Source organism: Camponotus floridanus, unplaced genomic scaffold, assembly GCF_003227725.1.
Source record: "Camponotus floridanus strain SB8 unplaced genomic scaffold, Cflo_v7.5 scaffold15, whole genome shotgun sequence".
NCBI classification, from domain to species: Eukaryota; Metazoa; Arthropoda; class Insecta; order Hymenoptera; family Formicidae; genus Camponotus; species Camponotus floridanus.
In genome coordinates, this window is record NW_020229270.1 from 2,424,030 (window position 1) to 2,440,002 (window position 15,973).

The window sequence follows — 15,973 nt, forward strand, 5'->3', positions numbered from 1 at the left end:
GGAAATTATGAATTATCAAATTATAAAAATACATACATAATTGTCACTCTATGAACATCAAGATATAACAATGAACAATTTGCCCTTATGTTTTTCACATAGATGTAATAGTACCTTAGATTTAATTATGACTTATTATTATATAATAATTAGTATATAAATAAGAAATGGAAATTATGAATTATCAAATTATAAAAATACATACATTATTGTCGCTCTATGAACATCAAGATTTAACAATGAACAATTTGCCCTTATGTTTTTCACATAGATGTAATAGTATCTTAGATTTAATTATGACTTATTCTGTTTCCATCATGGAAAAACGCGGTGGTGTTTTCCAGATTGCACTAGACGTACGTGCTAATTTTTTTCTATCTATACCAGTAAACATTTCAGCTAAATTTGGCGTACACTTACGAGTATCGAAAAATTTATAAACAATTTCCTGCGGAATGTGTCGTTGTATCGCAAGTTGCGTTTTACGGATTTGCGCTGCAAATTAAAAACGAAATATATAAGTTTTCTCCCAGATAGATATATACATATTTTATTTTATTTTTATTTAAACAATTTTTATAAAATACTAAAAAGAAAATACATACGCTGTGCCCAATAAGGTATCTCATGTTTCGGTCTACTTTCATCATCTGATTCATCATCATCAGGATCACTATCCAACATATAATGTGTCACACCTTGATTTTTATTATTGGCTTGTTTATCCTGGTTATACTAAAAAAAAATTAAAAAATCATTAAATATCAATAAAACTGTTTAATTATATCAATGCATAAACAGGGTCTTCTTTGACTTAAAAAATATTTGTTCTCACTTTAACTTGAGCAGCAATCATCTGATATTTTTGTTTTAATGCCTCAGCAGCTTGGGCTCCCGCTTCCGCTTCCTTACGTTTCTCAGCTTCTTGTTCTCGACGTTTTTGCTCGGCAAGCAAACGTTCCGTTTCCTCTTGTTCTTGCAGTTTCTGTAATCTTTGTTGCTCTTCCAGTTTGCGACGTTCTTCCTTCTCTTGCGCTCGCTGCAATTGTGCAAGACGCTTCTTCTCCAATTCTTCGCGTTGCTTTTCTTGCATCAAAAGTGCTAGTTTTGCCCTTTCTTCTCTTTCTTTTTCAGCTTTCTGTCGTTTTTCCAATTCTTGTTTTTCCTTAGCTTCTCTTGCTAATTTGTTTTTTAATTCTTTCTCTTGTCGTTTTCTAAATTTAAAATAAATGCAAAATATAATTCAACAATTGTATTATATTTCTTGCACTATAAAATTCTTATATACCTTTTCTTTTCTTCTGTAAGTAATCTCAAGGTTTCCTCTCTCTTCTTTCTTGCATCTTCCTCGTGCCGTCTTTTATCCCCTAATTTTTCTAATTTCTCTATTGAATTAGCTTTACTAATACTTTTTGGAGGTTGAATAAAGGAATCGATGTTACTAACAATATTCGTACGAGAAGCAGTTAATGTTTTCGGATACTAAATTCAAAATATATGTATATAAGTCTATGTGTACATAATGTATATGTCTATGTGTAAATGATAAATATTTTAGTGTAATAGAATTGTAAACTAGTCTCACATTTAAAAGATTCTGAGCATGTGAAGGAGTGTGAATACGATTTCCAGACATTAAAGGCTGGATTATTTTTGTCTTGCTTAAAGGTGTCACTTTTTGCAGTTGAGTTTGCTTTAGATTTGGTTTATCATTCAACAATGATTTAACAATTTGTTCTGACATTTGTTCCGTATTCTGAAAGAAAAAATTCATTATTAATGGAAAATATCAGTGACAAATGCTAAAAAAAATGGATCATGATATAAATGAAAGTTAAGTAATATAAATAATTATAAGATAAAATTAAGTATAGATGTATGTTTTTACCTCTTTAAATTCTTCATTGCCTTTCTTTTGTTTTGCTAATGAAATTCTCTTTGCTTTTGCAAGTGACTTACGAGCTAACATTTGTGCAACATTTTTCTCTGTATTTCTCATTTTAGCCTCAGTCTCTGCAGCAATCATTGCACGAGTTTTTGTTCTAGTTACTCTAGTTGGAATGTCTACATCGACTGACTTGGGACTATACATTACTGCTTGCTCAAAAGCTTCAACACGCTTCTTTACAGTCTCTTTTGCATAAGGACTAAATAATGCACTCGATTTGTATCCATGTTTAGTTTCGTGCGCGACTGTGGATGTAATCATGTTTTTAAAAAGTGTTTTCATTGGTGTATTAGGAATTTCATCCTCATTAGATGTTATATATTTTTTTTCCTTAGTAATCTGCTTCTTTCGTTCCTTTAATTCAGGTGATGATTCATCATCTGTCATTAATTCATTATAATTGTTATATTGTATATTTTGCTCATTTGATTGTAAGTTATCCCTACTTGTTCTTTCTTCTGATTGTCTAGTTTTTGCATTTTGTGACTTTTGTATTACTACTGTTTCATTTAATTTCGGTTGTGACAAACGTTCTAATACCACAATAGCGTCCATTAATTTTCCAGGCAGAAAAGAACTAGACTTTATAGTTGAACTCATAATTGGAATAGGTTTTCCAATTGCATCTTCATACATAGATACTTCATCAATATCATCTGAACGTACTGATCTTGACGATTCAGAAATATTCTTTTCTTCAATCTTTTCAATCTGTTTAATTTTTGTAAGAGCCACAATAGGTTGTTGATCAACTTGTTCAGATTTTTTCCTTAGATTATCATCTACTTTACTATACTTAGAACTACTCTTACTATCCTCTTCATCCGAACTACTCACAGATTTTTTTCTCTTGACTTGACTTTCTCTCTTTATCTATAAAACCCATAAAATCATTATATATATACAATTTTTTATATATAATTTAGTAATCATACACACAAAAATATAAAAAATATTACTATTACCTTCTTTGTACAGACATTATCATCAGGTTGTAGTTTACCGGCGAGAGAAATAGAACATTGTTTTTTGATTTTATCCGCTGCTCTTTTTGATGCACTTCTCTTTACTCTAGCGCCATATTCGCTTATTTTATGTTTTTTCTCATTAATAGATTGAAGAGACTCCGCTGAGGAAATATTATCTTGATGAAGTACCTCATCTTCTGGTATTGTTTCAATACGTTGAACTGCTCTCTTCCGCGTTATCTTTGGGGTCTTAGCGACAAGCGGGCCAGATGAAGGTTTTGACAATTGAGAAGCCAATGCTCGCAAATAAGCCAAACTATCATCGAAATTCTCATCGAGATGCTTTCGTAGTTCCACGCCACGATTGTGAATATCTAAAAGATCCTTCCTAATTATATCTCGGATCTCATCCTTGGATTTAATATTCATCATGAGAGAGTGAGAATGGAATTTTCGGACACGGAATCAAAAGCCAAACGTTACACATTGAGTCACTTCTTGGCGGGCTCGTCCAAGACACGTGAAGGATCTTCAACCGAAGGAAAAGGTAACGACTTTTCTATTTGATTTAAATCAGGACCAGGATCGTTGGAGCGACATCTATATCTGCCTTCAATCGCGGTATGTTCGTGTTTCGGTTGCTCTCGAATATGATTCATCCAATCAGCATCGTTCATTAAATTGACATGTCATGTGCACTCCCTAGATTTGTAACCAAGTAACTATACATATTATTAGCCGCGTAGCTTACAAACATATTTGTCTAATGAATCACATTGATTAAATGAACTTTAACATTAACATTGATAAATCTTCCTCTGTTAAATACCTCGCAGAGAGAAATGATTCATTATTTTTTTATTTATTTTTAGGATTATTAATAATTTTTAAAGAAAGAATATTTATTATTTATAATTAATAGGCTGAATTCAGCCTATTAATGAGCAAAAGCAAGAAACAAGCGAAGAGGTAGCAGGTGCTAGAGCAAAGAGACTATTATAATAGTAGAGAGTAATTGTTTTTTCATATTTTCTGCTGCTCTTTTTGATGCATTTCTCTTTGCTCTAGCACCTGCTACCTCTTCGCTTATTTCTTGCTTTTGCTCATTAATAGGCTGAAGAGACTCCGCTGAGGAAATATTATCTTGATGAAGTACCTCATCTTTTGGTATTGTTTCAATACGTTGAACTGCTCTCTTCCGCGTTATCTTTGGGGTCTTAGCGACAAGCGGGCCAGATGAAGATTTTGACAATTGAGAAGCCAATATTCGAAAATAAGCCAAACTATTATCGAAATTAAATCGAAAGGAATTAGGCTCGTTATATATTAAATAACATGATAAGAAAACTAGCGTCTACGAGCCACAGCGGATGGTAAATGCCTGAAAAATTCTTTTTAATTGTACTCGTCTACCTCTCTTCAGGGGGGTAAAGAGGGTTCTATAGAATTTCTCAAAAATGAGAATCTATATCTTGGTTAAATGCACCAAGTAAAATATATGCATATGCCGTGTTTTTCGTTTAAAAAATTTCGCGTACAATTAAAAAGAATTTTTCAGGCATTTACCATCCGCTGTGGCTCGTAGACGCTAGTTTTCTTATCATGTTATTTAATATATAACGAGCCTAATTCCTTTCGATTTAATTTAATTCACGCGCTAGCTGAAATGATCGCGTTTCATTTTCCATAGTTATAAACAAATAGACGAGGGTAGTATCGGTGTGGGGCTGAATAGCTCAGTGGTAAGAGCAGTCGCCCGGCAAGCGAAAGACTCGGGTTCGATTCCCGATTCAGCGACTTCGCCCCGATATTTTTCTCGTCTACCTCTCTTCAGGGGGGTAAAGAGGGTTCTATAGAATTTCTCAAAAATGAGAATCTATATCTTGGTTAAATGCACCAAGTAAAATATATGCATATGCCGTGTTTTTCGTTTAAAAAATTTCGCGTACAATTAAAAAGAATTTTTCAGGCATTTACCATCCGCTGTGGCTCGTAGATGCTAGTTTTCTTATCATGTTATCATCGAAATTCTTATCGAGATACTTTTGTAGTTCTACGCTACGATTGTAAATACTTGAAAGATCTTTTGTAATTATATTTCGGATCTCATCTTTCGATTTGCTGTTCATTATGAGCATGGACGTAAGAAATACTGGACAGAGTGTATTGCTGCGGGGGTGAAGGGAAAGAAATGTCTACTGGCAACGGAATATGAGGCATGTAAGATGGCGACGGATATTAATTTCATGGAGTGTGATATTTTTGAATTTCTTAATATTCAAAAATGATTCGGAATAACACAGCGATTTCAGATGATAGATGATTTCACGGAATCTCTCATATTTTATTCGATTTACGTCCGTGCGACGTAAAAATAGACGCTAAATCTGATGCATCTAAGATGGCCGCGACAATAAACCCCTCAGATTTCACTCCCCTCGTCTAAAAGAGTACTTTATGCTCTGTCCAGTATTTCTTACGTCCATGCTAATGAATTACATTGATTAAATCGGTTTCGCTATGCTTTGTTAATTAGCATATTTAGTTATATTCAAGCGCGATAACTGGATAAAGGGCCCATCCGGCTTCGTCAGCATCGATGCAGTACCAAGTCTTAAAAGACGAAGATTCACAATTTCAAGATTCAATTTTCTCTTAATATTTAATACATATGCATGAATGCATTGTATATATCCATCTAACACTACGTCCTGAGCTCGCTGTAATCGGCCTGGCAGTCATTGCTGTCCTCGGTGTTTTCAATGCTTGTTCAATCGATTGGGACATCGCTGCCTGAGTGGCGGGTCGCATTACCCCGGTAACAGGTCTATCTTTAGAATAAAAATACCATATTTTATTTACATATATTATAATCTACTTAGACTAAAAATCCGAATTGACATTTTTCAGGCGAGCTATAACAAACCGGATTGAGATTTAGGTCGTACTCCTTGACCGGTGTAACTGGTACCGGGATTTTTCAATGAAGTTCCTGGCCGTGGCATCATTGATATCGCATAATTGTCTAACAGAGTTTCCGCAATTCCCTCCTCCTCGCCTTCAATGTCATCTACTTAGACTTGCAATATTAAGGCACGCATTTTCAAGACCCACACAGCCTGGCAACCCAAGTTTCATGGTGATTCAAAAATAATTACTATTCTCTGCATATGAAAGAAAATGTATACCTGATCCAGTGGATTTTTTCTCAACAAATCGGTGCATATCGTAACGCACGCCTCGTATTTCTGCCGATTGAATAAGCTTAAAGCTTGAAACAACTCCATATTCAATATATTGTAAATGTCGGAGCAAACATTAGCTTCGCCACATTGATCCGATTACACAGTGTTACTCTTATGCTTCGAGTCTTATACGTCGCATATATCTATGTACATATATAAGCGGAGATTTATCGATTATTCCTTCCTTGCATTACTTCTTTTTTCAACGGTACAACAGAAATAATCAATTAGTATAACAGTATATGATTGGTATTTGTTCTTAATCATGTGAGACACGATATAATTTTTGACATTTTCTCTTTATTGTAAATATAAATGAACAAAATTGATGTAAATATACCTTGATTTTCTAACATGATTTTGAGCTATTAAAAGTCATGATATTTTTATTTATTAGAAAATTGCAATGGCATTTGTTGGTAAAAATCACCCAAGGTTAGAGAAAAAATAATCAGTTATAATTCGTAACGCAATTTATAAATATATAATTATTGTTGTAGTATACGAGAAGAATTCGAACGATATTTCGAGAAGAAAAATATACAAGAGCAATGTACCGAACAATCTTTGATGCATTTACATAATGCTTTTTTGGTACGCATTATACATATTAAGCGCTTTTTTTATATTATTTTATCAGAATATATATTGTTTGCACTTAGATGACAGAAAATAAAGAAATGGATTCTTCTCAACTATACGACGCTTTCCAAGACATTCTCGAGATAAAAATACCGCAGGATGAATTTCAAGTTCTTTTCAAGAAAGTTAGTTAATTGTTACTTTAATTGTTTCTAAAATTTCATATAATTGTCAATTTCAGATAGATGTAAGACTCGATGGTAAAGTAACGTGGAACGAATTCATTTCCTATTTATTGATAGAATTTCGAGACATAGATACCACTGTGAAATCACAGATGTTGGAAATGCCATTAACAGATTTACCACGATTATTAAGAACGCGTCATCGCACTCCTGTATGCAGAATTACATTTTGCCCAGACGTTTTACCGGTATATCTACCGATATATTTACTATCAGAGTTTGATGTGCAAATCAATCATGTCTCGTTTCGTCAGAAAATAAAAAAAGAGTGCTCATTATTGTATCAAGAGATAGTTTTTTTATAATCTGCGACATGTGTGTGTATTAAAATTTTAGTTTCTTTCAATAAAAAACGAAAAAAAAAATGATTGATTTGTGCATCAATATGCATCTTTCGCAAACTATTATTTATTTATTACAGTCATCTCACAGAGATTTATTATATTAATCTTTAGGACAGAAGTACAAGTTTTCGCAGGGGTTGTTATCTAACTGTAAGCCAAGATGGGGTGATTAATTATTGGTCGTTAGATCTCGAATATGAGCGCACTGTGCAATCCAAGAATCGTTAGTATATCTTCAAGTATCTCTCCTTTCTTCGTCCGATACTTTCTTCGCACTTATATTTTTTTTAGCATACTTAAAGGTGCAATCCACCGTTATAACCGATATGATTGTGCTACCGGATGTTCAGATAGTTTGCACGAGTTCGACGGAATGCGATTTGAGATTTTATGACGTCGCAGCGAAGAAATTTGATCTTCGAGTATTGGTAGGAACGATAGATATAGATTTTATGGAACATCGAAAATGTTAATCCAAAGTAGTTTTAATTAATTGCACGCGTTATATTTTTAGATCTCCAGTTTGGAACACGCTGTAGTTTGTATGCACTATTACTTCAGTACAAACATTAAAGAGAATTCTTACATTGTCCTGGGTGATACAAGTGGATCTGTCATAATCGTGTCGTTTAATCCCACGGATAAAGGACCTTTCAAGCAGCTCACCACTCGTGACACAATTATTCTTCGTTACGACGACATCGTGAAAGTATAGAAGAATTGTAATAAAATATATATATTAGATGTGTACACTTGGAACACATATATTAAGAAAAAATTATTATAATTAGGGAGAGTTGGAAGGATTTGAAATCACGGAGAGATTTAAGAACATACACACGAATTGGACGAGCCAAGTGGCTTATTATGAGAGCCTACGAATTTTCATATCGAGCAGTCAATGCTCTGATTGTTCTCTATGTGTTTTCGATGCGACCGCAACGAGAATGCAATATAAGTTCCAAGTTCCCATAGGAATATCATGTTTCGCGCTCTGCGAAGGTTTTCTTGTTACTTTACGACTTAGCGCATCTCATAATCGATTCATTCATTTTGAAGCGTCATTATTTTTCCTTTATCAGAGAGTCGTACCCTAGTAACGGGTGGACCAGATTGTGTGGTTCGCGTTTGGAATCCCTTCAGTCCTGAGAAGACGAACGCTGTATTTCCGGGACACCATTCAACTATCTGTGCAGTCGTTGTAATAGATACTGGCAAACGTATTTATTCCTTGTCAAAGGATAGATGCATAAAAGTGTGGGATGTCCCGGTTCAAAATTGCATTCAGGTCGTTGTGAAATTACAATTATCGATTACAATATTTTTCTTCTGCTCCTATACTCTATTCTGCAGAAGTACAAAAAATTTGTTATAATAATTTTATATATATAATAATAGAAAATATTTTTTCTCAAACAGACGTACAACAAATTACCCAGAGAACTAAGCGAATATGCTCCGATGACCATAGTATTCAATACCTTAGCTCGTACGATGATTATTGCCAGTATGATGATCGCCGTTCTTGTTTGCGAGCATGTAATTAACGAAGAAACTTCGGATGGTTACACACACACCAAAGGTGTTAGCTGCGTACTTTACAATCAGCTCTTTCGCGTGGTGAGAGATTTTTATACTTATCTAAAAGTAAATTACTTATATCTTAATTACTTTTATAAAAAATGATTATATTCCTTATTAATCTATATCATAATTATTAATATTGTATATAATTCTATATTAATTCACGCAGATTATTTCTACTGGATTAGATTCGTGTATCATTGTTTGGGATCCTTGGTCTGGACGTCGTTTACGTTTGATTACGCACGCTCATAGTATTATTCGATACGGACAACACGTTGATATCGAGATCACAGCGGCCTGTTTCGACAATTCCGAACAATTTTTAATCACTGGTGCTAGAGATGGATCACTGAAAATGTGGAATTTCAATACCGGTGTTTGTATACGCAACATAATGATCAATTATCAATGGTATATAATGAATATTAAATAATAGCTTCTACAAATATTGATACTTGAGATTAAATTTGTATAAAAGATATTAAAACTATAAAACTATTTAAGAGAATTATTTATACACTAACTTTTTAAAATATATTATACACAATAGTCTTCTTCACGAAAGTTTTCTATTTGTATATTATAGTAGAAACGAAATACACAACATTAAATAGTTACACAAACTATAAATGCTTTACATATAACATTTTAAAATAATAAATTGTCATTTTATCTTGTTCCTATTTCTTATGTACAGTGAAATAACTAGCATTGTTTGGTATGAAAATCGAATCCTATGCTGCGGTTGGAACAAACTAGTTACAGAATTGGCAGCTTTCGAGTCTGATTTATATAAAAAAAATTGGACGACCAGTCACACTGACGACATTCTATGCTCAGCTGCGAAATTCCCTCAACTGCTTGCCACCGGAACATACAATGGAGAATTAATTCTCTGGAGACTTGAAACGGGTCAACCTTTCAGGAAGTATCAAGTGATCGATGTTAGCAAAAGGTAGTAAGAATGCTAATTGATATTGTCATAAGTAATAATTGACACAAAAGAACAGAGGTAACATGCTAATTGATTTAATAGACATATTGTAACGAGAGAGATAAATGTGCACGAAGCGTTCATACGATCTAATGAGATGGACAGATCTATAAATCAGCAAATTAAGTAAATTTTATTATTTGTTTATAGTTATAAGAGATATTTGTTACGTATAAATTCTAAACTACATATATATATACATTTCTCGCGAAACAGAAAATTAACTCCGTGCGCCCATCAAGAATCAGCATTAAATATAATCCGCACTACGGCAGTACGCGCGATAATTTTTCTGACCGCGCGAGAAGTAAAACCAAACGTCGGTACGATATTAGTAGCTCTCGATTCCGGTTTAGTGCAAGTATGGACACATCATCCAGCGGCAGGATTTTTAGGAGCCTTTACGGTCACCCACGCTATGGACGATTGCGCGACTTCTTTAACTACCGATCCTGAAAATCAGTTTCTCGTAACAGGTTTTCTCTTTTTTTTCTTCTCAAGAAACTGACTTAAGAATTCAAATATTTTTTTGAATAAAAGTCCTAAACTTTCTGCGCTTTGAGTATCAGAATTTTTCCTCAAATGTTTATAATAATTGTAATAATTTTATTTTTCTTGAACGTTTCTTTGAAGGACACAGCATAGGCTATATAAAAGTTTGGCTCCTCTCGAATTACATGCTACCAAATCCGCCGAAAATATGTATGCCTCTGTTAAGATTAGAATTTCCGTTCTTGTGGAAAGATAGAATAAATGGAAGAGCGAAAAGAGCGGTGCGAAAGCAGGCGCTGCCCCTTCTGTTATCGTCTGTACGTGGTCATATGCGAGGGATCACTTCTCTTCAAATTATTTTTAGTGCGCGAATAATAGTCAGGTGTGTGCACTATAAAAATATTGACAATATTGGGTATGTTTTGGTAAATCTGATTTGATTGAATTAACAGTGGTAGTGCGGATCGTACCGTACGATTATGGAGTTTCGGTGGTCGTTATATATCAACACTCGGCACGTTCAGAGATTGGTACCCAATTTTACCCACTATACCCGTACAGAAATATTTTGAGGATTATAAACTTCCAGCGGATATTAAGCGATTTGCCAGTTTCACCACTTTGAAAGTAAAATAAAAAATTTACACATACACATTGCAAATATATATATATATATATATATATATATATATATATATATATATATATATTTGTGATGCAAAGGTACTTTATGGTGGTATGAGACGAGTACAAACAGAGATCGAAGACAAGATCGATATCCCGAAAGAAATTCTCCACGAAAAACGACACATACTATATGGAAAGGCATTAGATAGTTCAATGATTGTAAATTATTACAAATCAGAACCTAGCAAAACGTATCAAGAACAGTTCAGATTAGACAATACCTTGCCATATGTGAGTACATATATGTTTTGATATACATTTTACTGCATATTTATATATTTTTGTAATATATATATTCATAAAATTTTTTAATTTATAGTTATTTTGTGCATTTGTAGATACCAATTTATACACATTTATCAACATACTCTTTAAAACCTGTAGAAGCGCAAAAGACACTTTTACTAGGACAGAAAATGGAACTTATGTATGGATATTTAATTCAAATTTATTGGACAAGTATAATCCAAAATATTTGTCCAATATTTAAAAAAATTATTTTTAATTTCAGTAAAAAAGTGTACTTAAGGAGAGCAATGAAACCTCTACGTTTGCCTACTAGGAAAGTTTCAGCAAATTAATCTCATAAGATTGATTCATCATAATAAAAATTTGTAAAACTTACAAAATGAATATATAATTTACAAGAATCTAATTATTAATTTAGATCATTATTTAATATGTTTTGAATTAAAAAATTAATTTAGATTATTATTCAGATTAGTGACTTACAAATATATAGAAAAATATTTTGATACATTCATTACGTACTAGTTACATTGTCTATATAATATTACAGGCTTTAATTTCTTTTTATCGAATACAATATATATAATGACTGGTATATAAATAATGGAAATTATGAATTATCAAATTATAAAAATACATACATTATTGTCACTCTATGAACATCAAGATATAACAATGAACAATTTGCCCTCATGTTTTTCACATAGATGTAATAGTACCTTAGATTTAATTATGATTTATTCCGCTTCCATCATGGAAAAACGCGGTGGTGTTTTCCAGATTGCACTAGACGTACGTGCTAATTTTTTTCTATCTATACCAGTAAACATTTCAGCTAAATTTGGCGTACACTTACGAGTATCGAAAAATTTATAAACAATTTCCTGCGGAATGTGTCGTTGTATCGCAAGTTGCGTTTTACGGATTTGCGCTGCGAATTAAAAAAGAAATATATAAGTTTTCTCCCAGATAGATATATACATATTTTATTTTATTTTTATTTAAACAATAATTTTTATAAAATACTAAAAAGAAAATACATACGCTGTGCCCAATAAGGTATCTCATGTTTCGGTCTACTTTCATCATCTGATTCATCATCATCAGGATCACTATCCAATACATAATGTGTCACACCTTGATTTTTATTATTGGCTTGTTTATACTGGTTATACTAAAAAAAATTAAAAAATCATTAAATATCAATAGAACTGTTTAATTATATCAATGCATAAACAGAGTCTTCTTTGATTTAAAAAATATATGTTCTCACTTTAACTTGAGCGGCAATCATCTGATGTTTTTGTTTTAATGCCTCAGCAGCTGGCTCTCGCTTCCGCTTCTTATTTCTCAGCTGTTCTCGACGGTTGCCTCCAGTTGGCTCTCCTTCTCTTCCTCGCTCTTGTCGACGTTTTGCTCGGCAAGCAAACGTTCCGTTTCCTCTTGTTCTTGCAGTTTCTGTAATCTTTGTTGCTCTTCCAGTTTGCGACGTTCTTCCTTCTCTTGCGCTCGCTGCAATTGTGCAAGACGCTTCTTCTCCAATTCTTCGCGTTGCTTTTCTTGCATCAAAAGTGCTAGTTTTGCCCTTTCTTCTCTTTCTTTTTCAGCTTTCTGTCGTTTTTCCAATTCTTGTTTTTCCTTAGCTTCTCTTGCTAATTTGTTTTTTAATTCTTTCTCTTCTCGCTTTCTAAATTTAAAATAAACGTAAAATATAATTAACAATTGTATTATATTTTATGCATTACAAAATTCTTATATACCTTTTCTTTTCTTCTGTAAGTAATCTCAAGGTTTCCTCTCTCTTCTTTCTCGCATCTTCCTCGTGCCGTCTTTTATCCTCTAATTTTTCTAATTTCTCTATTGAATTAGCTTTACTAATACTTTTTGGAGGTTGAATAAAGGAATCGATGTTACTAACAATATTCGTACGAGAAGCAGTTAATGTTTTCGGATACTAAAATCAAAATATATGTATATAAGTCTATGTATAAAATGTATATAATGTATATAATGTCTATGTATAAATGATAAATATTTTAGTGTAATAGAATTGTAAACTAGTCTCACATTTAAAAGATTCTGAGCATGTGAAGGAGTGTGAATACGATTTCCAGACATTAAAGGCTGGATTATTTTTGTCTTGCTTAAAGGTGTCACTTTTTGCAGTTGAGTTTGCTTTAGATTTGGTTTATCATTCAACAATGATTTAACAATTTGTTCTGACATTTGTTCTGTATTCTGAAAGAAAAAATTCATTATTAATGGAAAATATCAGTGACAAATGCAAGAAAAATTTGTCATGATATAAATGAAAGTAATATAAATAATTATAAGATAAAATTAAGTATAGATGTATGCTTTTACCTCTTTAAATTCTTCATTGCCTTTCTTTTGTTTTGCTAATGAAATTCTCTTTGCTTTTGCAAGCGACTTACGAGCTAACATTTGTGCAATATTTTTCTCTGTATTTCTCATTTCAGCCTCAGTCTCCGCAGCAATCATTGCACGAGTTTTTGTTCTAGTTACTCTAGTTGGAATGTCTACATCGACTGACTTGGGACTATACATTACTGCTTGCTCAAAAGCTTCAACACGCTTCTTTACAGACTCTTTTGCATAAGGACTAAATAATGCACTCGTTTTGTATCCATGTTTAGATTCGTGTGCGACTGTGGATGTAACCATGTTTTTAAAAAGTGTTTTCATTGGTGTATTAGGAATTTCATCCTCGCTAGATGTTGATATCATATATTTTTTCTCCTTAGCATTCTGCTTCTTTCGTTTTTTTAATTCTGGTGATGATTCATCATCTGTCATTAATTCATTATAATTGTTATATTGTATATTTTGCTCATTTGATTGTAAGCTATCCCTACTTATTCTTTCTTCTGATTGTCTAGTTTTTGAATTTTGTGACTTTTGTATTACTACTGTTTCATTTAATTTCGGTTGTGACAAACGTTCTAATACCACAATAGTGTCCATTACTTTTCCAGGCAGAAAAGAACTAGACTTTATAGTTGAACTCATAACTGGAACAGGTTTTCCAATTGCATCTTCATACATAGATGCTTCATCAATATCATCTAAACGTACTGATCTTGACGATTCAGAAATATTCTTTTCTTCAATCCTTTCAATCTGTTTAATTTTTGTAAGAGCCACAATAGGTTGTTGATCAACTTGTTCAGATTTTTTCCTTAGATTATCATCTACTTTACTATACTTAGAACTACTCTTACTATCCTCTTCATCCGAACTACTCACAGATTTTTTTCTCTTAACTTGACTTTCTCTCTTTATCTATAAAACCCATAAAATCATTATATATATACAATTTTTTATATATAATTTAGTAATCATACACACAAAGATATAAAAAATATTACTATTACCTTCTTTGTACAGACATTATCATCAGGTTGTAGTTTACCGGCGAGAGAAATAGAACATTGTTTTTTGATTTTATCCGCTGCTCTTTTTGATGCACTTCTCTTTACTCTAGCGCCATGTTCGCTTATTTTGTGTTTTTTCTCATTAATAGACTGAAGAGACTCCGCTGAGGAAATATTATCTTGATGAAGTACCTCATCTTCTGGTATTGTTTCAATACGTTGAACTGCTCTCTTCCGCGTTATCTTTGGGGTCTTAGCGACAAGCGGGCCAGATGAAGGTTTTGACAATTGAGAAGCCAATGCTCGCAAATAAGCCAAACTATCATCGAAATTCTCATCGAGATGCTTTCGTAGTTCCACGCCACGATTGTGAATATCTAAAAGATCCTTCCTAATTATATCTCGGATCTCATCCTTGGATTTAATATTCATCATGAGAGAGTGAGAATGGAATTTTCGGACACGAAATCAAAAGCCAAACATTACACATTGAGTCACTTCTTGGCGGGCTCGTCCAAGACACATGCAGGATCTTCAACCGAAGGAAAAGGTAACGACTTTTCTATTTGATTTGAATCAGGACCAGGATCGTTGGAGCGACATCTATATCTGCCTTCAATCGCGGTATGTTCGTGTTTCGGTTGCTCTCGAATATGATTCATCCAATCAGCATCGTTCATTAAATTGACATGTCATGTGCACTCCCTAGATTTGTAACCAAGTAACTATACATATTACTAGCCGCGTAGGTTAGGCCCGGTTTCACCAACGTGATTTAATCTAATCGGTCGATTAACTGTCAGAGTTGCCAACTGCTGAACATAATAAAACTGATCGGAACGTTGTTAATATTCTCGTAATTATTAATTATATCAAATATATAATTCATTTTATATGATAATTCAACCCTTATTCCCACTTTCACGGTTATAATGCTTGCGTATACGCGACAAGAATAGATTAGGAACACGTTCGTTTTTAAAGTCTTGTTATTGGCAATTCTGGTGACCAATTTAATCGACCGATTAGATTAAATCACGTTGGTGAAACCGGACCTTACAAACATATTTGTCTAATGAATTACATTGATTAAATGAACTTTATTTGATAAATCTTCCTTTGTTAAATACCTCGCAGAGAGAAATGATTCATTATTTTTTTATTTATTTTTAGGATTATTAATAATTTTTAAAGAAAGAATATTTATTATTTATTTATTGAATAAATTAACATTCTG

The 15,973-nt window shown here is 32.9% G+C and overlaps 3 protein-coding genes and 1 pseudogene across 7 annotated transcripts; 1 reads left to right on the forward strand and 3 right to left on the reverse strand.

The window, feature by feature from the left end:
• Positions 1-164: 164 nt before the first annotated feature.
• On the reverse strand, positions 165-3,668 carry LOC105258594 (inner centromere protein). The gene is made up of 7 exons (XM_025406655.1): positions 2,914-3,668; positions 1,889-2,821; positions 1,586-1,756; positions 1,289-1,482; positions 836-1,214; positions 606-735; positions 165-495 (listed from the first exon to the last, which is right to left on the reverse strand). Exons 1-7 carry the CDS (start codon positions 3,346-3,348, stop codon positions 302-304), a joined length of 2,436 nt encoding a protein of 811 aa, XP_025262440.1. The 5' UTR covers positions 3,349-3,668; the 3' UTR covers positions 165-301.
• A 1,742-nt stretch (positions 3,669-5,410) lies between these two features.
• Positions 5,411-6,300, reverse strand: LOC112637277 (tetratricopeptide repeat protein 8-like). 2 transcript variants are annotated; one of them, XR_003122485.1, is made up of 3 exons: positions 6,105-6,300; positions 5,843-6,035; positions 5,411-5,747 (listed from the first exon to the last, which is right to left on the reverse strand). XR_003122485.1 is itself a non-coding variant. In XM_025406658.1 (2 exons), the coding sequence occupies exons 1-2, from the start codon at positions 5,922-5,924 to the stop codon at positions 5,572-5,574; spliced, it is 258 nt and encodes an 85-aa protein (XP_025262443.1). In that variant the 5' UTR covers positions 5,925-6,043; the 3' UTR covers positions 5,411-5,571. The 2 variants fall into 2 exon arrangements, 1 of the variants encoding a protein (XP_025262443.1); XM_025406658.1 differs by lacking the exon at positions 6,105-6,300 and having other exon boundaries at positions 5,843-6,043.
• LOC105258621 (WD repeat-containing protein on Y chromosome) lies at positions 6,021-11,685 on the forward strand. Of its 4 annotated transcripts, none has more exons than XM_025406652.1 (19): positions 6,021-6,055; positions 6,662-6,755; positions 6,824-6,928; positions 6,985-7,176; positions 7,444-7,555; positions 7,624-7,760; positions 7,847-8,041; positions 8,124-8,334; positions 8,415-8,620; positions 8,752-8,952; positions 9,086-9,330; positions 9,617-9,874; positions 9,956-10,039; positions 10,130-10,389; positions 10,547-10,787; positions 10,858-11,032; positions 11,129-11,323; positions 11,431-11,519; positions 11,604-11,685. In XM_025406652.1, the coding sequence occupies exons 2-19, from the start codon at positions 6,732-6,734 to the stop codon at positions 11,671-11,673; spliced, it is 3,000 nt and encodes a 999-aa protein (XP_025262437.1). In that variant the 5' UTR covers positions 6,021-6,055; positions 6,662-6,731; the 3' UTR covers positions 11,674-11,685. The 4 variants fall into 4 exon arrangements, with proteins under 4 accessions (XP_025262437.1, XP_025262438.1, XP_025262439.1 ...); XM_025406653.1 differs by lacking the exon at positions 6,021-6,055 and adding an exon at positions 6,340-6,369; XM_025406654.1 differs by lacking the exon at positions 6,021-6,055 and adding an exon at positions 6,592-6,596.
• Positions 11,686-11,878: 193 nt separating this feature from the next.
• On the reverse strand, positions 11,879-15,297 carry LOC112637274 (annotated as a pseudogene).
• Positions 15,298-15,973: the final 676 nt, after the last annotated feature.

What these genes read in the sequence shown, in the direction of transcription:
- LOC105258621 (XM_025406652.1), top strand. Translation starts at nt 6,732, where the DNA reads ATGCATTTACATAATGCTTTTTTG. An exon ending in TTCAAGTTCTTTTCAAGAAA is followed by an intron (nt 6,929 to 6,984) that starts GTTAGTTAATTG and finishes TGTCAATTTCAG; the next exon opens with ATAGATGTAAGACTCGATGG. An exon ending in TTTGCCCAGACGTTTTACCG is followed by an intron (nt 7,177 to 7,443) that starts GTATATCTACCG and finishes ATTAATCTTTAG; the next exon opens with GACAGAAGTACAAGTTTTCG.
- LOC105258594 (XM_025406655.1), bottom strand. Translation starts at nt 3,348, where the DNA reads ATGATGAATATTAAATCCAAGGATGAGATCCGAGATATAATTAGGAAG. An exon ending in GCAATGAAGAATTTAAAGAG is followed by an intron (nt 1,757 to 1,888) that starts GTAAAAACATAC and finishes TTTTTCTTTCAG; the next exon opens with AATACGGAACAAATGTCAGA. An exon ending in TGATTGCTGCTCAAGTTAAA is followed by an intron (nt 736 to 835) that starts GTGAGAACAAAT and finishes ATTTTTTTTTAG; the next exon opens with TATAACCAGGATAAACAAGC.
- LOC112637277 (XM_025406658.1), bottom strand. Translation starts at nt 5,924, where the DNA reads ATGATGCCACGGCCAGGAACTTCATTGAAAAATCCCGGTACCAGTTAC. An exon ending in ACGACCTAAATCTCAATCCG is followed by an intron (nt 5,748 to 5,842) that starts GTTTGTTATAGC and finishes TTTATTCTAAAG; the next exon opens with ATAGACCTGTTACCGGGGTA.